Source organism: Calidris pugnax, unplaced genomic scaffold (genome assembly GCF_001431845.1).
Source record: "Calidris pugnax isolate Ruff unplaced genomic scaffold, ASM143184v1 scaffold18, whole genome shotgun sequence".
Lineage (NCBI taxonomy): Eukaryota > Metazoa > Chordata > Aves > Charadriiformes > Scolopacidae > Calidris > Calidris pugnax.
Genome location: NW_015090812.1, coordinates 16,785,558 through 16,809,271, shown reverse-complemented (window position 1 = coordinate 16,809,271; position 23,714 = coordinate 16,785,558). Strand labels below are relative to the sequence as shown.

The 23,714-nt window shown below is 37.0% G+C and overlaps 1 protein-coding gene across 1 annotated transcript in view; it reads right to left on the bottom strand.

Annotated features, from left to right (window-relative positions):
- The window catches only part of KIAA1107 (KIAA1107 ortholog), a 39,740-nt gene extending 16,032 nt beyond the window's left edge, over nucleotides 1-23,708 (bottom strand). The window contains exons 1-9 of the mRNA XM_014939378.1: nucleotides 23,618-23,708; nucleotides 13,473-13,717; nucleotides 12,412-12,529; nucleotides 9,289-9,378; nucleotides 6,795-6,875; nucleotides 5,553-5,649; nucleotides 4,850-4,938; nucleotides 4,532-4,634; nucleotides 756-938 (exon numbers count right to left, since the gene is read on the bottom strand). Coding sequence (XP_014794864.1) covers nucleotides 756-938; nucleotides 4,532-4,634; nucleotides 4,850-4,938; nucleotides 5,553-5,649; nucleotides 6,795-6,875; nucleotides 9,289-9,378; nucleotides 12,412-12,529; nucleotides 13,473-13,671 — 960 coding nt within the window. The 5' untranslated portion in view covers nucleotides 13,672-13,717; nucleotides 23,618-23,708. The remainder of the gene's footprint in view (nucleotides 1-755; nucleotides 939-4,531; nucleotides 4,635-4,849; nucleotides 4,939-5,552; nucleotides 5,650-6,794; nucleotides 6,876-9,288; nucleotides 9,379-12,411; nucleotides 12,530-13,472; nucleotides 13,718-23,617) is intronic.
- Between the last annotated feature and the right edge of the window lie 6 nt (nucleotides 23,709-23,714).

Below are 23,714 nucleotides of genomic sequence, written 5' to 3'. Positions count from 1 at the left end.
CATATGCAAAAGCATTACAGAGCAGAGAGGATCTTCTGTCATGCTGTGCAGGAGGTATTCCAAAGCTGAGCATCTTCCTTTGTATCCACTCCATAACCCCACCCCTCCCCAGGCCTCTAACAAATCATCCCGAGGCCCCTTGCTAACCCAAATTTTAGGAACAGGCACACCGCGATGAATTTACAGCCATATGCAACTCTAGATTCAAAGAGAAAATGCTTAACCTCTCCCTACTTATTTAATTTTCTATACATGTATTAAAAAAACCCAACAATCTTTCATGGGAGAAATGACGTAGATATGTTCTCACCAGGACCTGCAGCTTTGCCACATTCTTGCAGCTCGCAACAAAAATGAGTAGAAGTTTAATGATGAGTATTAGCAGTACACTCATTCTTCTAAGTACATGCTGGTGTTCTAGGGGTTTGAAAGCTTCTTCCAAGTTTATGTATATACTTATCTCTTTGCAACACAGAAACTGTCCCACTAAATTCATTGGAACTTTTGCTTAACTAAGGCATACAACCTGAATTCAGTGTCAACCCTATATATCAAAATATTAGTATGCTTTAAAACAACACTGTTGTTAACAACAACAAAAAACTTAGCATTGCCTAATTTTTTTCAAATTTTCCAAAAATTGTACTGTAAAGCAGAAGTTGAAGCCATTTTGATTATTTAGCAGTCTGAACCATCCAATGTGTGATATAATTCAGCTGATTTGGAAGCGTAAAATAACTTCAGGGCAATTTTACCTGCAACAAAAGAGAGAAGCCTTCACTTTCCACTACGTGTAGGAAGTTTGCCACAATAAATGTTACGCATTCTTCTTGTAGCCTAGATGCCAAGGCCACAGCTGCCTCTGTCCATTTCACTTGGGGAAGACTATTGATCAGTCGGTCACTCTCCATCAAAAGGAAAGCAGCATTCTTGTAGTTCTTAAAACAAAACCAGAAATTAGCCTGTTGCCAAGTAATGACCTAAAGAATTGCTGCTTGTAAAATAGCTTCTGTTCAGCTACTGAACACTTACACAATGCTCCAATCATGTATTAATTTCCCTTTTCTAAATAAATTTGGATTTTAAGAATTCTGAGCATTATACCTACCTTCGAAACTAAAGCAGAAAAAGAAAAATCTACTGCTTCTGTTTTGCCTGCTGAAGCTGAAATAAAGTTTTCAGTAGGTTTAATTGTATTTTTTCCAATTGTGTATCATTACATACTGCAGCCTTGAACAAAATAAGGCAAATGTTAACTGGAGAAACTGAACAGAGAAAAACTTTTTAGGTCACTGAAATATGTAGTAAATTATTGAATAAAATGGGTAAGTGAAAGTTTTAAGTGAGTGTGGACGGCCCAGCATTCAGGATACATAAATAGCCAAACTCTTTCATAGTTATGAATTCTTTTGCTTTACTTAAAAGGAGTCAGACATCAAATATTTGTCTTCCCAAATGGAGTTTTAACTGAACTTACCCTCTTTTTTTGTCTAATATTTCTCTAAGAAAGCTGTTATGTGTATAGTTTAAAACAAGCAAACATATTTCATAATATTTTTTCCCCTGATGTGTGCCTTTGGTTCTTTTGTGCATTGCATCAGAACAGTACCTGAGGGCAACTACTACTGGCTAATACATCACTTAAAAAGAACTTGCAATTTATCAGAACAGACTGAAAGCTCTACTTGACATGACCTAGCAGGTCACTGATGAATTATGCAGTAAAACCAGTAACACTGGAGAAAGCAACAATTCAGATAGGTATTTGACACAAAGCCCCCTATTGTAAATTCAGATGATAATCATGTTTGTCCCATGCAAAGTAGAAAGCGGGGAGGATTTTCTTTATGCATGCTGTAGTCAAAACATAAAATCTGGCCAGCCATTGTTCAACTATATTTTTTTATTATTTTACTCATCTGTGGGCAAAACCACTTTTCTTCTATGCATATAAGGTAAATTATGGATTAAATATATGCTTATGGTTTGATCTTGCTCCCACTGGACTCAATTACAAGCTTTTTGAATTGTCCAGAATTCAGCCCCTGCTCACAAGGCAATAAATGTTTACTCCCATTAGACACTTCCAGTGAAATACAACATTCCTTCATTGACTTCTAATTAAATCAGCACTTTGTAAGAGTGGCTCTAACTGAATTTTACTTCTCTTGTTATATTTTCTTCCTAACCATTCTAAAGTGGAGTCCACTTTACTCGTCTAAAAAACTGGAATTTTCTTGCATGTAGTTGAGACACCAGGGATTGGTACCTGAACAGTGTTTTAAACTGCACTCCCTTTTTAATGCTTCTGTGTTCATCATTGTGGCTTCCCACAGATTTTCCCATCAGCAACCTACTTTTCTTCCTCTAAAGGGCTTCCCCACATTGACTAGGTTTTACTTTTCCAAGATGTCACAGTGTAACTGTTAAAAACTTTTACAACGGAGAACTGTAGCAGCAGAGAAAAGGGGGCTGTAAAACATACAGTAGCCCCTCCAAAATTAGACCTTTTCTTCTTCCTCCCTCAGGCAGCCTTAGGCATTTTTGCAGATTGTGAAAAACTCCACTGGGAATTCCACAAGCTTTTGGACTAGGTGTCTTAAGAACTCAGAGTTAAATGATCACTCAGAACTGTTCTGTGGGCAGAAGAGGCTTATGCTTTTTTTTTTTAATTTTGCAATTCTAAAAGCTTTCTAGGCTTCAGTCCATAAAATATCAGTAAATCTTGCAAAGACCCACCAACACAAATGTTACATCATTAAAATGGGAACCAAAACAAAGGCTAGTCCAGCCTGCAGAAGCCTTCCAGAGAAGCAGAGCATGCAGCTGGAGCAGTGCCAGGTACCGCAGTGCCACAACTGCTCTGCAAATGCTGGTCGCTTAAAGATAGCTCAGGTATTTCAACACAAACTGTAACCACGGCCTCTTGACAGATTACAATAGGCACAGAAAGGAAGGCAGGCAGGCATGAAGTGGCTTAGGTTTACCTTCAGGCTGTTCTGATAATGTTGCACAAGGGCGCCAGGACAGGAGCCTAGAATTGCGCCTACATATACTCTTGCCTATGCTACACACCTGAGCTAGTTTGGAGATGGGTGGTGGTGTAACTACAAACACCTGTACATCAGAATGAACTGATCTACAGTCCTGAAAATCTTACTTAAAACTTCTCAACTATTTATACAATATATGGTGTACAAAACTATGTATATATTCTATGAACAACTGAGTATACTGATCTAATATAATGGCAGGATCTAGTATCTTAAGAGCTATAGCTGCTCTCTTTATTCTGTTAGAAATGATGCATTCTGGTAGAAAGACTTTGGTTTTTATTACTGTGGATACTCTCAAGCTTCTCCTGCTACAGCCACATAGCTCTGAAATCTTTTGCTTTCATCGGAACATACAGTAACAGCCTCTGCTCCCACCCGACCTGCTGGCCTCAGTGCTTGGTGGGGCAAGTACTCCATCAAAGAGAGAAAAAAAAGTCCCAAGAAGCCTTCACAGCCTTTTCGGTGAGGGGCAGTTCTTGGCCAGACCCACTTAAGAGCGCATCTCTTGAAGGAGGGGTATGTCTGGCAGTGTGGGTAGCCAGACCTGAGCTACTGGGTAACACCACCACACAGGTACAAGGACTTCAGCGTGAGACATGACATAGCTGTCTGGTGTGTGCTAGAACCAACATCATCCTATGCATGTTACCTGAGCTAGCTAGATTAAACTGTGTATATGCCCATCCACATCACAGTCACACAAATATACAGTCATGCTTGGCAGCAGCTGGACAGGTTTAGCTTTAGCTCCTCTACCTACTTTTCATATCTCTGTTACAATTCCGTGTTTATTTACAAGCTAATTACTAGACCAAATTCCTGTTAACAGGTCTAGTTCAAATCAGTTACTTTTAAGTCAGTTCTGAGCGTAGATTTATACAGAAACACAATCATAAAGTATTGAAGTTGGGGCAGATCTAAATTGGAACAATGTAAATATGTGCCACAAAAAATGAATGTTGAGCTTTGGGGGAACCAATTCAGTGCTGTTATTTGAGAAGCAGAAGATATATATACTATACTGTTACTTTATTTTTGAAAAGTCAGCTTGCCTGTAAACAAATGGCTTGTGATCACCTGAAGTCTGAAAAAAACATATTTTTTGCAGATTAGAATACAGGCAAAGAGGAAAGGCCACCACAAATGACGTATGCCACCCGCCTAACAGGAACTGATACAGCAATTTGCTGTTCCTCACTCTGAACACATAATGTTGCGCAATGATGTCACAGTTGCATTTCATGAATTTGTGGATGTGATTATCACTAGACTGTGTGCCGTGAAGCATAACAATGATATCTGCACATCAAAATCTGTTTTTAAATTGTTATTTTAATGGGAACTTTTACATAGCTTAAGCATACTACAGATTTAAAATACTATATTAATTACCCCTTAAATTATACTGCACAGCTAAATAAAGAAAAAATTTACATTGCTCTATTTTTATACAAAGCACACTATGTACTACTTACCAAAGACTTAATCAACATAACAAGACAGTTGTTCTGAAGTTCAGTAGGTAAACTGGCAAAGCTTCTCTCTGACAAACATTTTGCAAAATGTTTTCCTACCCATCTGTTGAAAAAAGAGCCTTTCTTAGGTAAGGAAGATGAAAAATATTCTATCTTGTTAGCATCAATGATACTTCTGAAGTATTATGAAGAAAAAAAATAATGTTTAAAACGTGAACGTTTTATATGTGAAAATAAACCCAATCTCGCAAAATAATGTAATTTCAACAGAAAGCAGAGACATTAAAAATATAAACCATAATTTATTTTGTTACTTACTTCATGCAAGCTGCATACAGGCTTTCCACTCCCACCGAATGAGCAATAGCCATGCATTCTAGTACAGGTTGCTGTTTTCCAGGAACAGGCTAGAGTTGTTAACAAATTATTACAGTTATTGTACATTCTCAGTTACAGAAACTGTACAGAATTACAAGATCTTCAGTTCTAACAGAAATACTGTTAGCTACCATTTGTTTGCCTTTATGCAGAATAGGAAAATCATCTGCTTCCACACACCAATAAAATAGTATTCAGCCTAGTGAGCCTAATGCATTAAAATGCTCGATTCTAAGCAGTTGTTTGTTTTTAAACTAATTTCAATTGAACAGAAATATTTGCTAAATACATGCCCATGAAATCTGATATGCAGATACGTAATATTTCTATATTCCTATTAAGAACAGCTACATATACAATGGAATGTATTAAATTATATTCTATTGACTTGATCATGTGGAATACTGCTTCTTGTCACTTGTGGTTTATAAACTTCTATAAATACGTGGATGATACCACAGGCCTTACTCCCATCATCAATCCCCATGAATTTTGCAGATTTACACATAGGAGTAGGGTCTGTTGACTTAAGCTAACATCTCAACCACACAGTCGTTAAGTATCTCATCAACATGATGTGTAAGTAGTAGAATGAAAAATCTTAGGCTTTAAGATTCACAAAATAGCATGAGAACTGACATACCTTTTGGAAAAAATTGCAGTAATCTCTTTTCAAAATGTAGATAGCCACTTCTTTCAGCCCATCTAGCCCATACATATCTGCAATGCTCAACATGCGACTAAAGAGAAAGGGTAGCAACAGGAACCAAAAGTCATTTTCGTATATGCATTTTGCTTACAAGACAATTTACATGCTCATTTCACTGCTTTTTTCAGTCAGAATTTACTGCAGAAATAGATCAATAACCAAGTGTGAAACTTGCCACAGAACAATCTTCAACCAGGAACATTTATTGACCTAATAAAAATCTTCCATCCACCAGGTTCAGTCTACATAAAAGGAAGCCTCAGCCACTGGCTGAGAAACTGTTTAGGAGACTCTCATTTCTCTACTTCAAGGGTAGCAAGCAAAAAACATATTTGTGCTAGCAGACCTTTGGGATTTTGTAGGTTTTTTTCCAAGGCTTACATATAATATTATTGATGACATTGTATCTGAGAATTATGTCCCTTCCAAATACTAAAAAGCACAGTGAGCAATCCATGAATTGTTTTAGAAAATAAAACTATGGTATTGATTATTATGTATCCCAATTCATTACCTAAACATTGACATTGGAGCATATTATAAGCAATTCCATATTTTTATTTTAGATACGCTTTGAACAACAATTTCTAATACTAAAAAGTTGTAGTGCTTTAATTGTGTTCAACAGCTACTATTTAAATGGTTTCAGGGATAATTCACACATTTCAGAACTTACTTGAGTAATTCAGGATTCTGTATAAAATTCATTAAAAACTATGCCAGAAGAAAATGCCAACATTTACATTGATTGCTATATATTATCTTTTATGGATCCAAGACTAGCTACTTGGCCTTCACATCAACTCAAATGATTATTTAAAAATAAATTCCAAATAATAACGATCATATATTGTCACACACTGTACATATTATTATGAAAACTTGAACAGTAAAAGGAAGGTACAGGAAAATTTGGAACTATTTTGGTATTTCATTCTCCTTATATAATATTCCAAAAATATCTGTCCCACCTTTTTCAGTAGGTGCCAAATAAACAAGATTTCTTCTACAGATTTATTTTTGGAATCTCCTCAAGTATGTTTAGGTGTAATGATCATTATGTTTGACATCTTTGTCTTATTTATTCTACATGAAGAATTTTCATTTTGACACTTAACTAAGAAAATACAGAACAAGCACAAACTACAATTAAAAATAATAAAAGTTGACATATACCCAACATCAACTTTGTCTGGGAAGTCCAGAACACCTCCATATATATAATGCAAGATGACACTCATTTCTGCATGGCTTATGCTGGGAAAAAAAAAAAAAAAAAAAAAAAAAAAAAAAAAAAAAATGGCAAAAAACTTGGAGGGGTTATGCGGGGAAAAAAAAAAAAAAAAAAGAAAACAAAAGAAAAAAAATACAGGTAAAAACATGTCCAGAATAAATCCCACCCCACCACATTTCTCAGCCAAAGGAAGCTGGTCAAAAGGCTGATACACCATCCAGTCATTCTGTGAATGAAAGGTAAACGGTCTAATAAAATTAAAGATATTTTCAAAAATACTGCAGTGTAAAAATATCTAAATTGACTGTATTTTGGGTGAATGCTGCTACTCAGTAGTCTTGCTGAAACTTTGTTATACTTTAAATCTTTGAAAATAAGTCATAAGCAGACTAATACTAGTAACTACATTATTTACACTGATAATATTCAGAAATAATTTTTTTAAGCAACCATAGTTACAAACCATATTATAAAAATTGATTTTAATTCTTGATTTTAGGAATATATTTAAGCTTTTCCACAATAAAAATAACATTTAATAGTCTTACTACAACACTAAGTAGGAATGTTGCATCTCAAAATATTTAGAAAAAGTCTTTATGCTTTGATTCAGATTAAGAAATATGGAATTTCTACACAGAGTTGTGTTTGCATTCTCACATCGTCCCAGCACTCTAACAGGGAAAGGCACAGAATGTCTGTTTTAAATGGTGGACACGATGTCCTGAACAATACATTATTGTACTTATGTGCATCTCAGTATGCACTCTTCAGAACCCCTAACTGCTGTGTACATTAGTATAAACGGAATAGAGTCATGCAGATTGAGCTAAGTTCCTTTAAGACATTAGACATGTTTAAGTGACAGACAGTGATGACTAAAAACAAAAGGGGGAAAAAAAAAAAAAAGGTTTGCAACACACTAAGAAGCAAAATCAACACAGTTGTCTCTTTATGAATTAGTACACATGATAGCCATAAAATCAGCAAGAAGGAGTAGATTGAGCTAAGTTCCTTTAAGACATTAGACATGTTTAAGTGACAGACAGTGATGACTAAAAACAAAAGGGGGAAAAAAAAAAAAAAAGGTTGCAACACACTAAGAAGCAAAATCAACACAGTTGTCTCTTTATGAATTAGTACACATGATAGCCATAAAATCAGCAAGAAGGAGTTTCCCCACAATCTTAACAGCTGTTATCTTAGGCAGAATTTTTATTATTTCAGAATAAGCCATATGTACTTTATTTTAAGTGTTTTAAAAGACAGCACGGAAATCGGCACCAAGCAGAAAACTGAACTAGAAAAGGTAAAATAAACAGATATGATTCTTAATAACAGAAATTATGAGACATTGGCATGAGAATATACTCGTATAAAGATTAAATACTTCTTAGGAGAAAGCCTCTACTGAAAATAGGGATAAAAATTTCTTAGCCATAAAGAAATTACAGAGAGGGAAGCATAAATACCAGAATAATAATTGACTATCAGCCTTTAAAACATACTATGTACAGTATGAAAACTAAGGAATCAATTAAAAGTGTATAGTTTTATAAAGTACACAAACTAACTATGTAAACTAACTGCCAAATTAGCAATTGCTGCTGATTTTGCAGCAACATTATATACTGACAGAAAACTAAAATTATGAAAACATGGGAAAGTATCACTTGACCAATCAATTTTATATTAACACAAAGCAATTTGTAACACTGTAAGGTACACAATTCTTCCTGAAGAAAGCTGAGTCAGCCAACATCACGCCTGAACTAAAAAAGCTAACATGTACAGGTATTAGTTTGCTTTGAAGGAATATTTAATATATTACAATTGATTTTTCTGATACTGAGAAGAACTAATGTGGCAGTCCCTGGTTTATCTACACTTTTAAATATTCATCCTATGCTGACAGCTCAATTATTTTCAACTCTCACACAGAAAGCCATCGCAAACAAGCACATCCGTCAAAATTCTTTTAGCATATGATACTGAAATATCTTTATTAAACACTATTTAAGAAATTTAATAATTTGTCTTTCCATTTTAAGTATACTCTTATATAAATGGTTATGAAAATAAATTACACTGTTCAGACATACATAGTACTTTTCATGACATGTACAACATGAAGTGAGAGAATAGAATTGTAAAATAAACTGTGAATATTAAAACAAACTCTACAAAAAAGGATTAGTACTCTTCCGTTGATGAAAAAGACGTCTTCCCTGAGCCATCTGACAATAATAACAAATACACTACACATGCTATTTCATATTGAAGTCAAAACAGTGCTCAGGAAATATATCAGGTTGAAGAAAAGTGTCAAGGCAGATTAATCTTCAGTGCTCTATACACAGCACAGTTGTTACATATTTGCAGTGATTTTAAATTGCCTACCTTTGCTCCCACACGACTTGCAAAGACAACACTTACCCTTGAAGAGTGATGTGCTCTTGGGAGCTTTCAGCCCAACTTCCACTCAGCATAGCAGCAAAGTAACTAGATCTGGCACATAAAATGGCCCTGAGAGAGAAAAAGTAAACATTATTCCACAAGATACAAATATTTATTATGAGACTCTTTGATAACACTGACTTAAATCTTTGCCCTATATGCATTAAGGTGTCATCTGTATACTGCGTGCATTTTCTTCCACTGTGTTTGGAATTTCAAAATATGCTAAAGAAAAAAACCAGTATTCTACATTTCTCAGCTAAAGCTTGTTTCTAGTATGACTTTGACATTCACACAGAGGAAATTATTATCACAAGCATTTTCCTTTTATAGAAAATGACAAATTTATTTCTTCTGTCTATTTACCAAATAACAGTAAACAACCTTGTTTATACAGCCCCATTTTAACCAAATAATTATATCCTGAATTTCTTAAATTCTTTTATACTACATAATGTGTAATTATTAAAATGAATAGAAGGATAAAACTTCTCTTACTTGAAATTGGCTGGCCACTGACCAACACATCAAAAAACTTGATGCTAACATATAATACAAAAATATGATGTGTGTTTCCAGCACTATTTGAGAAGAGCTATCAATTACTTCTTTTTAGACTTATTACCCTGATTTATTTACAAAGCATAACTGGCCATAAATGAGGTAATTTGATTTACTACTACTTCCATCAAAGGCAATAAGGAAACACCAGACGCTCAGTATCTCCACTGGCATCACAGCCTTCAAAAAGCCAGATGAAATGACCTTTGTAACAGGAACTTCTTAAGGTGGAAGTGAAAGGACAAAAAGAGAAGACAAGAAAGTGGATGAAAAAATTGCTTTATGATTTCAGCTTTCCAGATATACATCAGTTATAGTGTTAGCCTTTGTGTATCTTATCTGCGCTCCTGCAGCCATAGATAATATTCTCACATATACAGTTTTTTCTTAACACTTACTAAGCTTCCTATTACTTATAGAATTACTTTGTGTTGTGCATTTCCTGTGGCAGAAAAAGCAAAGTGTCCTATTAGGCATGAGAATCCTTTCTTTTACATGTATTTGTTGGCTCTTAAAATGTTTCAGAGTGCTCCCATTTTGCGTAGGAAGAAAAATGCTATTTATGGACTCTTTTCTAGTCATTATATATTCTGGAATCTCTTCTCTCTTCCCTCCTCCTGCTTCAGAAGTCTCAATACTTTAAATTAGGAACTTCTTGCACGTTCCTCCTGTGATTCATCCAGCAGTAATAAAAATGGAGTTTTTACAGAACATTTCATATCTCAGCGAAATATGTCCATATCTAAATGGATACTACATCACAACTTTGAGCATGTGAAGTTCCGAATATCCACAAGATCTTGTTCTTATAAGATACAATAAACACAGTATCATGGAGATATTAAACACTATCTCCAATTCTGCTGTTCTCTTCCAAATACATTTTAGGAATGAGCAGACCTAGATCAACTGCAAGGGCACAGTTGAGGTGGATATTTCAAAGATTCACTTAAAATAAGACAGCTACTCAGTAGAATATGGACTAGTACGTATTACCTAAACATACACTAATAAAATTTTAACTAATAAAATACACAGATACACCAAACAAATAAGAAATAAAATTATCTGTGCTCTCCTAGTGGCATTGTTTGTGCCACAAGTTTATCACTGAGCAAATTGCTGGCTTTCTCCACTCAGAGCTCCATAAGAAAACAACACAGCACTGGGAAGATGCAAATTTGGCAGCGCTCTCAGAGCACTGCTGTTCACACTGCAAAGTCTATTGGAAGTTCACAGGCCCTTCATAAGAAAGTACAGAAAGATAAGTGGGTGGGAGAAAGCGGAGACTTAAACTGTCTTCCATTTGAGAACTTCAAAAAAACGCCCTTAAAATAACTCAATCATACTGGTGCTTTCATGGCAATTATACCCAAGTTAGATTTCCCTTATTCACTCCTACTGCTCACATGATGCAGTACTAACGCAAGCAAGCCTTCTGCCTGTCTCAGAACATCCTTGTTTTCTCTATGATTTACTGCTGTATTTTTTGACGCTGGTTAGACTAGATACACTGCTCCAGGCAATGAGTGGTCTAAATTAAAGAAGCTCTGCTCATAGAATCTTTTTGATTAAAATATGTTTCTCAAAGTTGTGAACCTGAGAACATGACTTCTTATAGTGTACACCAGAAGAAAAAAACATGCCTAACTACACTACATTTAGGTCCTGGTCTGATTGTTGGTCGGGAGGGGTTTGTAATGATTCTGAGGGTGCGATTAAGTAAGTTTCTCACAACATCATTCTGGAAATTCAGTATATATGCTAATTCTATTATTTAAAAAAAGAAAATAACCTCCCCACACTATTATGACTTATCTTCTGTAAAGACATTTGTCTTGTCAGCAATATAACCCCCCACCGTGTTGAGAAAATAATAAAAACAGAGGAGAATTTTTATAATCTCTCTGTATCTCAAGTGCAAACACACTCGTATCAAAGGTACAAGGAGTGGTACTAACACTTTGAGTAGCTTTCTCAAGTTACAGAAGTCCAATAAGCCAAAGTTCCTAAATGGTCTTAGACTTTAGATCTAATAAAGGCTGCTGACAATCTTTACATCTACATGACTGAAGTAATGAAAGTAAAAATCACATTCTGTATGCACAGATACTGAAGAGCATAAAAAAATATAATTACTACTCCAGAAATTTTCTACCTATGTGGTAATTTTGTTCAGCATTAATAGCTATATAGTTTAATAGATTTTTCATTTTCTTCAGAGAGCACAAGTTATTTAAAAAGACGTTAGCAAAGAAAACCTACATGGTATTTATATATAAGTACATACTCATTGTATGAGTTTACAATGGAAATCTTAGAAGTGCTAAAAACACATGTGTATTCACAACAGTTGCCACTAATGAGATAAATAATTTTTACTGGTATCAAAGCATGGTGACTTTGCACATAAGACCTAAAAACTATCAGCTCATAGCTGGTAACAGTGCCAGCAATAACTTTCTATTGATACACAGAACCAGCAGCGTTTTATACTGGAAGGATTTTTGTGGAAAAACTTTACAGTAAACGCTTAGGTACCTGTGAGCTTGAAAATCTTTGCCTTCTATGCGAATATTAATATCTGGACAACAGCACTTCTTGTAGAGCATCATTAAATCTTCTCCTAGCAGAGATGCAGTTTCTAGTTTGCAATTACCTGCAGATGAGAATAAATAGCTATTTTCACTTTGTCTGGTGTAGACTAGACTATTGATAGTGCAAAGGCAACTTAAAATATTTGACAAGAAGAATATGACATAATGAAAACTTTTAATATTGCATACTCAAGCTATAATTTTCCTTGAAAAGTTTTCCAGATCTTGCATTTTACTTCTTGTTTTGACTTACCAGAAATTTGACCGATGCTTCGTATTTGATATCTATTTAAGAAGTGCTGCAGTTACTCCTTCATAAAATTATGTAGCCAGTTCATATTTATTTTTTTTTCCTACAAAGTACCTCTGCATTAAAGAAAAGCAGACTCTGAAGAAGTTCAGGGTCCTGTAGTGCTACAAGCTTCTGCCTGAACAGATTTGTTGCTTGATCCTGCCTGACACAGCTGTAGCAGCCAACACCTCTGGTGTGGATGCAGTTACACGTTTCCTCGTGTTACTTATTTCATTCACAGTTGCAGTAGGGGAGATTCCTCATGTTACTTATTTCATTCACAGTTGCAGTAGGGGAGATTCTGAAAGATTCCAAAATCCTCATAAAACAACTGGCGCAATGTGCTGGGAATGGAAGGGAACATAGAGATTCTGCTCTGTGGAAGTCCTCACATGGTAAGGACTTGTTTGCTGTATTACAGAGAAAAGACAGGACACGATGCTGATGAACATGCTCGATGCCTGGCAAGCCCTTTCAGATTTATTATGCTACACGTTAACTGGGAACCACTCCCGCCAAACTTCTACAGCAATTCATTAGTTTTTTTTCCAAAGTGTGAGAGAATGAGGTAGACAGTAGCAAAGAATACCCATGTAAGCCACATTATAACAGCAGCTTTAATCCTTGCTGCATTTTTACATCACTGTATTCTGATAATTATTTAAAAGAAAAAAGAAAAAACAAAATAAACAAAAGCGTAATTCCAAACCTACCTGCAGGATCATTGCTGCTTTCTTCATCAGTGACTACTTCTGGAATTTCATCTTCTTTCTGCACAGCTCCACTTTGAGTATTCTGATCAACAAGTGTTCTTTTACCATCTCCAAGACAATTTACATTTGTTTGAGTGTTCTGAAGAGTAGCAGTGTCGGTTTCTTGTATTAATTTGGGTTCCAACACTTTTTTCATCATAGCCAGCTCTTCTTCTTTGATATTTTTATCAGATGAATATACAAGCCTAGAAGATGACACTAAATTTACTCCTGCAATTTTTAATTAGATCAAAACAAATAAGAAATTACATTGTTCTTGTGTAACAAAGTTCATGACCAGAAAAAAACCAAACTGAACTGTACAGTGCTTAATATTAAAAAAATCCTTTTAAAAACAGTATTTCTGGAAAACTTATTTCTGCAATGCTTAAAAAGCACAAACAAGCATTACAAGTAGAATATAGTATCAGGTTAAAAAGAACAAAGGTTTCTCTCCCTCAGTTCACTTTTTAAATTAAACTTTTGTCTGCTCTTTATAGCTTATCTGCCAGCGAAACCAGAAAAAATTGTATCAATAACGATTGATTTATAAATCTTAGTATGACCAAGAAAAGGCATTTGATTGTTCTTTAATATCATCAGATTTATAAACCCAAAAGTATATAAACGTTGTAACATCAAGGTTACAAGTACAAAACCATAAGAGTGGTATAGAGACATAAATGAAGGGTATTAGAGATATAAAATTTAATTTCAAAGGAAGTGCTTGAAAGCATGAAAATTTGCTGTTAAGATTACCCAAGAGCTTCACTTTGCTCATACAGTCATTCCTGCTTCCCACTTTCCCATCTGTTTCACCAGCTTATTTTTGGCTCAAGATCTGGAAAGGCTAACAAAGCCTGCAGTCTCCAACTGCGGAGATCTCGTATTTATAGAAAGATACTGCACTCCAGCAACTTAATGAAGCCTTAAAAAGCCAATGTGAACAGATAACATGCTTTAGCAGTGGTTTCATACCATATAGATGAAGTTAGCAAATTCTAACAGAAGAGCTGCCGTTACTTTGGGTATAGCAGGCACATACAGATCTGCATTTAGTCACTCATTCCATGGCAAAGAGGCTTTCTTGTTAATACTGGGAACACAGTAATTTCAGTATGCTATTTGAACACTGTCCTCTAAAGGTGCAGAGAAAACATATAAAGAAATCATCTTCCTTCTTAAACTTGTATCTAAAGGATTGAGTTAGGTAGAATTATTTTGTATGTGACATGTTCCCAACAAGAAAGAATGACAACAAACCAAAATGTAGGGAATGGGAATTTAAATATTTTATTAGATTTTGAAAGCAAGGCCCAGGAAAACGTGACAGGAGTAAGAAAAATTCACATTGAAAGAGTGAGATTGGTGATCCCTCTTCACATGGGTTTTAAAGGTTGTTGTATATACTTTCAGAACTCCTAAGTTCATTCAGATGAGCTTGGCCTGACCACCTACTGCTTTTCATATTTACAGTAACTTAACATCTGTGTTTTACACCTCTATTGCAGCAGGACTCAAAACCAGAAATTCAGAGTAGAAACCCACTTAACCTAGAGAATTCCAAATTCCACAGAACTATTCTGAAGTTTTGTCCTCAAGTTGTTGCTCCCAAGAAATGTCACATAAGACAATGGCAGTACTGATAAATCCAATCATTCCAGCTTTATGCCCTGCATCTTCAGCAGATCTAAGCAAATACCACAATTACAGAAGTAAACTGGTAACACATACTGAATGTGAAAAACCACAGGAAGATCCCTAGTAAGGGTTTGTTGAAAGAAAACTGTCATTCCTAACATGTTAATTAAATTTGCACTGTAACTTCACTTACCTTTCTGTTGCTGCAGAGCTATTACATATTCAACATGCAAAGACAGCACAAATTGACTTGGGAGGGAGAAAGAAAATTAGTGGCAACAGATACACCACTTTGCCATAAATTCATTATTTTAATGTTCTTACTTTCTACTAGTAACTGAAAAACATATCCATAGGGAATCTGATAAGCTAGGCAATGAGGCAACAACTTCTTGGGAATCCTCAGGGTATTTTCAGATAAACTACATAAGAAACCTCAGGAATGCAATTCTATTATCATGAGGGCTTAAGTCAATAAAATGGCACCCTTACCACAACTAGGAACTCTGTAATTAAAACAAGTTGCATGTTGTTAAACCAGAACTAACTGGTTTCTAGATCTGAAAAATCTATTTGAATCTATTTCTATTTGAAATAATTTTCTTCCTGTAAAAAGTCAAGAAACGTTGATTATTTTAGTTAATGTTTAAAATCCAGTCCTGGATGTCTTACTTCCAGAAACTCAGCAGAATATCTGTATATTGGAGTCCTGCTTAATATAGACTGTAAATTTACTGCTTTGAAAGACTCACAGAGGCATCCATTATTCCGCTTCACAGACAGCAATGTTTTTACCACATCTTTCAGTTTTTCTTTATCTCAGTTAAATCTCATTGGATGTTCTTTCCAGAATGGAAGATTCTGCAGCTTCCTAAAACCTGTTATAGAAAACTTCATTTGGTAACACCCTTTATTTTATAGGCTTATTTCTAAAGGCAGTCTTCTAGACTGTCTTCTACAGAGTATCGAATAGTACTTTCCTGCATAAACAAAAGCTAGAGAAGTCTTTTATCCACACCAAAAAGCCACAGCTCAGACATTTTAGTGATAACGTTAAACTAATCTCTTTAAAACGCAGCTGCTGTAAGAGACCAGGAGCCTTACTGCACAATTACGACAGGAATAGCTTATACTGTTCCAAATCTCTTGAGTAGGCATCAACATGACACCTTAGTTTAGTAAGTTTAAGTGCAGAAGATGAAAATTCTATAGTTATAAACAACTTCTTAAAATCATATAGAGGTATCATCAGGAGGTCTTACAGCCTAACCAGTTTTGAACTCAGTTAGGTATTTACAAGAAAGCAGTTTTCATGGTCACCTGAACAATCTAAGACTAAAAAAAATAAAAAAGTTCCAATTCTTCCAACATCCCTAATGATCATCAGGAAAGTACTAGATTGCACTTGCTGTGACTAAACAGCTTCCTAGAACACGTAAGCAATGTAAAGTTCTTTTGTTTTTATAACAACACATGGCCTACGGAAACATCTCAAAATGCAGTTTGAAAAAAAGCAAGAACATTGTGGGTAGTTTGCAAAGTACTAAGAAAACCCTAAGTAGCCCAATAAGCTTACTTTTGTGCATCCAAAGATTTCATTCACAGTTTTGTTTTTGAAGGTGTCCTGAAGTTATACCTCCTCTCATTCCAAATAATTTAGGCTAAATTCTTTGGGAAGCTTCTCAGCCTTAGAGCTCTCTTTAAGGTCTGCCTATTTCTATCAGTTGTAGATACACAACTCCACAGTCTCTTGAAAACCACAGTCTCACCAGAAGAACAATCATGCAATTCTGTTCTCAGAACAGCCACAAAGCCAATGCTGGCTAGAATCAGTAGGAGGCTTTGATGCTTGCTAAAAATATAAAAAACATGATCACAAAAAAATCCCAAGACAATATTTGGATTGAAAAAGAATTTTGAGTTACGAGTTATACATTTCCTTACTGTGGGCCACAATCACTGTCTGCAAGATTGATGAAATTCCAAACAGAAATGTTGTATGCCACTAATGACCATGGAGACTCCACAAATAAGAAGAGAAGTGAAAAAGGGCTGGTTTTATTTTAATGAAATACCATATTTAAAAGCATAAGGAATCCATTTTGGTTGTTATTTCTGAGAACACCAAAAGTCACTGGAATTACCACCACCATCACCAAGCTCTACTGAAAGCTGCTAGGACACCTCCCCTATTGTCCCCAAGTAGTTGTTACCCAAATAAATACATTTTTTAAAAAATCGTAATGAATTGGACATCTACCTTTCAAATATTCCCTACAGCAGCTTCCACCTGCTCTTGAGTGAGAGTTCTTCAATGACAGCCTGTCTGGAGCTGAGCTGCCTGCCAGCTTCTCCTTACCCACGTTCTCCTTAAAGTCATACGTATATGTACACACGCATCACGGTTGTCACTAGAGAAGTGCCTTTGAGCACTTACACAGTGCTCTTAGACACTTGCTGTTTAAACAGACAGGATCATGTACATGTTGTTATAGATATGTTGTGTATATGCCCAGAATTGCAGGGCATTAGTAACGAGATTACAAAGCAGGACTGAACAAAAGCCATTAATACCAAGGGAGAGGATCTTTTTTTCTAACTTTACTTTTTCCCCCCTCTCTATCAGCTAGCAACACGGACTGATGGTCAATGCTAAAGTCTATCTATGGAAACTTCTCCATCACAAATACGATGGATAGCACAAAGCTGTCAGCAGAAAAGCCTGACGCACATGAAAAGGGGAAATTCTGCTGTTTGACAGCGCATTGGTTTAATTGCCCTGAAAAAGAGATACCACAGTAACTTTAGAATAGAGGGACAAGTACAGATGCCCAGAACAGGATTCTTACTTGGTAGTATAGAGGATAATACAATTAATGAAAACAGACAAAAAAAAAAATATGTTTTCACTTTATTTACAAGTTGTACAGATGCTGTGTGTTGTTTTCAATCGAACTTGGTATAGCCCATACCAGAACTTCATGCAGAAACCAGATGAGCACTGAAGTATCTTCTGTACATGTGTAAAATACCATATTATACAGTTTTACTTAACCAAAGCAATGTGATATCATAATTAAATGCCTCAACGAAACCAAGATCTATTAACTTTTGTAGTAGTAAAGATAACACTGAGAACGTAGAAAGTCTCCAAACCACTCCTTGCCCATGGTTTTGATGCACTGAGGTCTTTAGGAAACCCAGCTGCAGCCAAATACTCTCGTGTACTGCATTTAATCTTAGTGGACTTGCAAAAATATGTCAACAATACACACAGATAGCAGTGAGTCTTTGTTAATGTAAGTTAAGCCTGTCACACATACAACTTTAACTTACCTAATCACTTAAGATTCTTCTATTTCTCTTTATATTTGGTAAAAGAACCATCTGCTTGATTTTTGCAGCTAAGGTAGTTATTTTAACTTAACTGATTTCTTGGGACAAGCATTTCAGTAAATTTCTTCTCATGAGATGCAGCAACAACTGCTTTGCTGCCTCACACAGATGCCAATTAAATTTTCTTATTTCCTGTGAAAGCTAAGCATTTCAGGAGAAGAATCTGGCCCTTAAGCAATCAAGGTGCCAGTGAAAGGTTTCTACTCATTTCTCACATATATTGATTTTTTTTTTTTCCTCGAGGCATAAATCCACAGCATCAAGATAATATGTTTTCCAAAGGAAGATGTTAATATCACACACATACCGAACATACTGTGACTTGACAGTTTAGCTTCTCAACTTCCTCTGAGAAATTGAGATTACATATAAACACAGACCACAAAAAATCCAATAAGAAAAGAGACAAATTCATTGTTTCTGTGTATGTGGAAAGGAGATAAGGTCGCCATTGTTTGGCATGAGTTTAAAGCCTGTTTTCATCAAAAGAAACAAGGCATCATGGTGAAAGCTTTCTTCCCCCAACAGGATATACCATCAAATCTAAACTACAAGCTGCATGTATTTTACTTATTTCTCTCCCTCCCACCTTCCTTGCTTAGCAAAATCTAGTTATTCTCAATGACTAGCTTAGCTCGTATTTATAACCACAACAAACTAAATTGGTGCTATAGTAACAAACTCAGACCAGAGAGTATGATTGTATGAACAAAAGCCATTAAGTTAGAACAGCTTAGCTATTCAGAGAAGCAAATTCCTTAACCCCTTAACTTGGGCAATAAACACTTTGTTGTTTCTCAACTTTCTCAGTTTTCACTATTCACTGGAGATAAGCGTTTACAGAGCATTTTAACTTCCACAATTCAGGATTTATTGTTTCACAAAGTTTAAGACAGTCACATCAGATTTCCCACGTTGCCCATATTTATAGGGCGGGCTTTGTTAATGCAGTTTGTTTGGGAAAGGATGACTTTTTTCAGCTGCTGATTCCCTTGCGTCTTAATGCAAAGGAAAGAATAGTTGTTGAGCCACAAAGTGCACCCACAAGTGCCACAGAAAACCCTTTTTGGAGTTAGCTTGTTTTCAAGTTACACAAATCAGTCACTCAGAGAAGACACTCCTTGCATGGCAGGGTACACCACAGCAACAGGCAAGAGCAGGATGAGGATATAAAGGAATGATCATATCAGCTCAAACTGTAAAACCTGCAAAATTTCAAGAACATGGGAGGCGTGCTATTCTTCTGAAACCGAGCGGCCTCCAATCATAACCCACTAAAGGGACAGTATACATATAGTATAGATATTAGCAAGCTAGTAAGCGTAAAGGAATTCAGTGTACACAAGCAGAAGTCACTTTTATTTTATTATACCTGACAAGGACTATGACAATCTAGCAATCAATAAGAATAATCTCATGCACAAGTTGTTTAAAGAAATATTTCCCTTTTTCACTACTTTGTAATCCAGTGCTATGGAACCGTAACTGGGAATTGTATTTAAAGCACGGATATTCGCAAGTAAGTTGTGTTGTGTTTGGTGCAACTGCCATACGAAAACCCCACCTGCAAGCGAAGGTCAAGCTGAAAATAGAGCTAAGCCGTTATCTGCTGTAGTGTCAGTCTGATGTCACATAATTTTAACAGGTACCCCACCTTCTGGCTTGCCCCCTGCCGCACACAGGAGAGATTCTGACAAACATGAGCACCAATGAGATGGCAAGAGGTGTGACAACTGACAGATGAAACCGGAACAATGCTATAGGGTATCTGTTGTATTAATTCTGGTTGCTACAGCCTAAAATTTGTTCTACAAAGGAAAGATGTGTATAGTTTACAGAAGAAGTTACTATCACCATGCTGCCTTGGAATTTACCTTCAAGCATGTTTTTGTCTGCACTTAAGCTAGATGTAGCATCCTCCTGCTGCCCAATACAGAACTATACAAACATAGCACGGTCGAAGCTTTGGCTGGTCTACTTTGAATCAACTGCTGGTGCTGCAAATTAACCCCCGTGGCAGTAAACATCACAATGACAATTGTATTCCTTTGTATTTGATCTGTATTTATTGCTTTTTAACTGGATCTGGCTGTCATTAGGTCCTTCTCTGACCTTCTTTAAATAAGATCCCTTTAATACAAATATCAGAAGACAATAGCAACTATATTTTTATTTCTAAAGCTACATGTTTCCTATTTCCTAAAGCTATATTTACTGAAGGGGTAAAAGCAGTTTGCCTCTCAAAAGGCAAGATATTAACGATCTAATGATCTGTGACAGACTACTGTCCTTCAGGGATGCTAAGCTGCTCGCTTCTTGAGGCAGATTGCAGAACCCTGCTTGAGCAGTCATCTCCTCCCATTGACATACTTGCAATCGTTGACCCTTTCCAGTTGTGTTATGAAGAGTGGCAGAAGGCTGTCGGAGGGCACAGTCAATGCTACATTAACTACATCAGGCAAAAAACATAGGTTGAATGATGTCTACAGTAGGGATGCTGCACTTCCTGCTGACCAGCAGTTTCTCGCTGGTGTCCCCAGACAGTTCAAGCACAGGGAGGGAAACAAAGCAGTGCTCCATCGCTCATCTATTTCATGCTGAAGCTATGCAGAAAGATCAGCACGAAGTTCACCATGTCCTCCATCCTGCTCAAAAAATGCTCAGAACTTTGGCAAGAGGAGCTGCACAGCCTTCAGCACACAAGTGACATGTAGCCTACATGTCTCCCCATTAAGGGAGACAGAGGCCCAAAGGAAGTACGTCCCACTGAGATGCATGCCAGACACAGCTTGTGAGAAAAAAGATCCCTAAATCCCCAAGGAAAGATCATTTTTACTTGGGAAGCTAAAATAATATCTGAACACAAACAGGAAAAGGGATGAGATTTTGTTAGAGCTTTGATGGACTCTTCAATACTGCACTAGTATTCCACGTGTGTTCTACAGAGAAACAGTATTTATAAGCAGAAAACGTAAAACTTCTGTAGAAGACTACAACTTTCTCCTGGCAGATCAACTACAGGTCTCTGCTACGACTCATTGTGGGGATCCACGTGCTCCAGGAACTAAGCCACCATTAAGGCAACCTCAAGCTGTAATTTAAGGCTCTGTTTTGGATTTTTGGAGATCTAACTGATTTGCATCTTAATCATATGAAACCACTGAGATTCAACAACTACTGATATTAGCAGAAGTCATCAGTCCAATAACAAAATTAGGCTCTTTTCAACAAAAGCTGTTTCCTTTCCTTGGTCCAAAGCAGTTCAATGTGGTCCAACTCCAGTGCGTTCTGTTACACACATTTTCACAAAATACGTGATCTTAGAGGATTCAAAAGCTGAAGTATTCAACACCACTGAAGATTAAATTGAGAAGAACCAACCATCTTGCAAAATACACTTCATATGTAGCTTAGAACATACAGGGAGGTTAACCTGAAGAATCTAAACTCAAATTGAAAAGATAAAAGGTTTATAATTAGATGAGCTGTTTTGAGTGTTTTGAGTTTAAAAGTGTTTTTCAGTTTTCACTTTTTGGAGAACATGGAGGACCCTAGGGATCATCACTTGCCTTCCAGCAAACACAAAACTGAAAGCAAGTATTAGTGATTTTTAGGCTTATCAAGTGCTTACATTAGGAAAACAAAGGAATGATATAACAGGATATAAATAAGGAGGTTATTCCCAGTAATTATTTCCCAGTTCCAAACTAAAATTATTTGGAATTTTTAGTATTTGCACTATCATGCCTCTGAATGAAAGTCTTCTGTACCACCACGTACATGAATGTAAAGCTAATTAATGAAATGGAAGTAATAATGGCGCTAAGAAAAGGGCAGGACAGAAACCTGCTTTGTTTCTTACCACTTGTTTTGCTAATGCTCCTGCCAGACTTTGACAGTGACCTAACAGTTTATCAGCCTCTTCCACTGCAACAATACCGTGTTTTAGATATTACTCTCAGTTCAAGATGTTTTCTTTCATGCTTATGATAACTTTAGTACACTGAATACATATTTCTAGCCATCTGCTGCCTTATTTACAAATTTAAGGAGAGACTGAGTGAGGGGGAGGTCAGCCTAGGTTATATTTTAGGCACTAAGCTTTAGAACTGAAACACCTTCTCCTTCCTCTTGCCAACACTCTCAAGACCTTGCCAGACATTTTCTAGGCACATCCTGAATTCATCCAAAATCCCAAAGTGCCCACTGCTCTGCTTCTGTGTGCGTCCCAAAGTGCCAATCAGCTCTAACATCAGCCCTGTTTTACAGAAGGTAGGTGGCATCACCACGGCTTTGCTGGAGAAAAGCAAACGCTGCTCAGTTCTTTGAAAGAAGGATTACAGGCACTTAGAGGCAAGGAGGACCGCGAGGTCTGGCGGCAGCACCAGGCAACACCCCGATGTACTCACCCAAGGTTTGGAGCAAGACGAGTGAGATGTCAGATTTGTGCTAATGGCTGGCCATGGGAAAACACGCCGGGCCCCGTGCCAGCCCGCACGCTGCACTGGTGGCGCGGCACACCTCGCACCGGGATCCCAGTGCCACGGGAAAGCCGGGCTTTATTTGGTCCAGGCTGCGGATCAGCGGGACGTCAGCGATGACCACACCAGTTTCTAACTTTATGCACCCTCCTGGTGCACCTTTGTCTCACTTGAAGTCCTCCTCGGCTTCCAAATCCCTAACTTTTACTTTTTAACATGACACTAGAGTAGTTTTTCTTTGGTTTTTCATTAGGTAATGTTGTCACACAAGGGCATTAGTAGGCACGGACAATTTTAAAGGCTACATTCAGGATTTTTGCTGCGTTTTCTCTTGTTCTATTACAAGGCCTTTCCATCCCATAAAAGCCACGCTACGCTAGAGAGAGTTTCCCCGTGGGCTGCCGGCAGCGGAGGGAAACAAGCGAGTTGGAGGAAAGTCCCCTGCAAGCGCCGCAGGAAGGCTGCGAGGACACGGCTTGGAGGGGGAAAGCTTTGAAACAGGTGTTACCACCGGGGGGAACCGAAGAGGAGGGACCCCGGAGGGCAGTGCTGCCCCGCCGCCCCCCTCGCCCTCCGCCGCGCACTCACCGCAGGAAGCGCCGGAACTCGGCGGGTCCCACGCCGTCCAGCCGCAGCGCCCCGCGGGGCGGCAGCCCCCGGCCCAGCCCGCCGAAGAGCCGGGGGG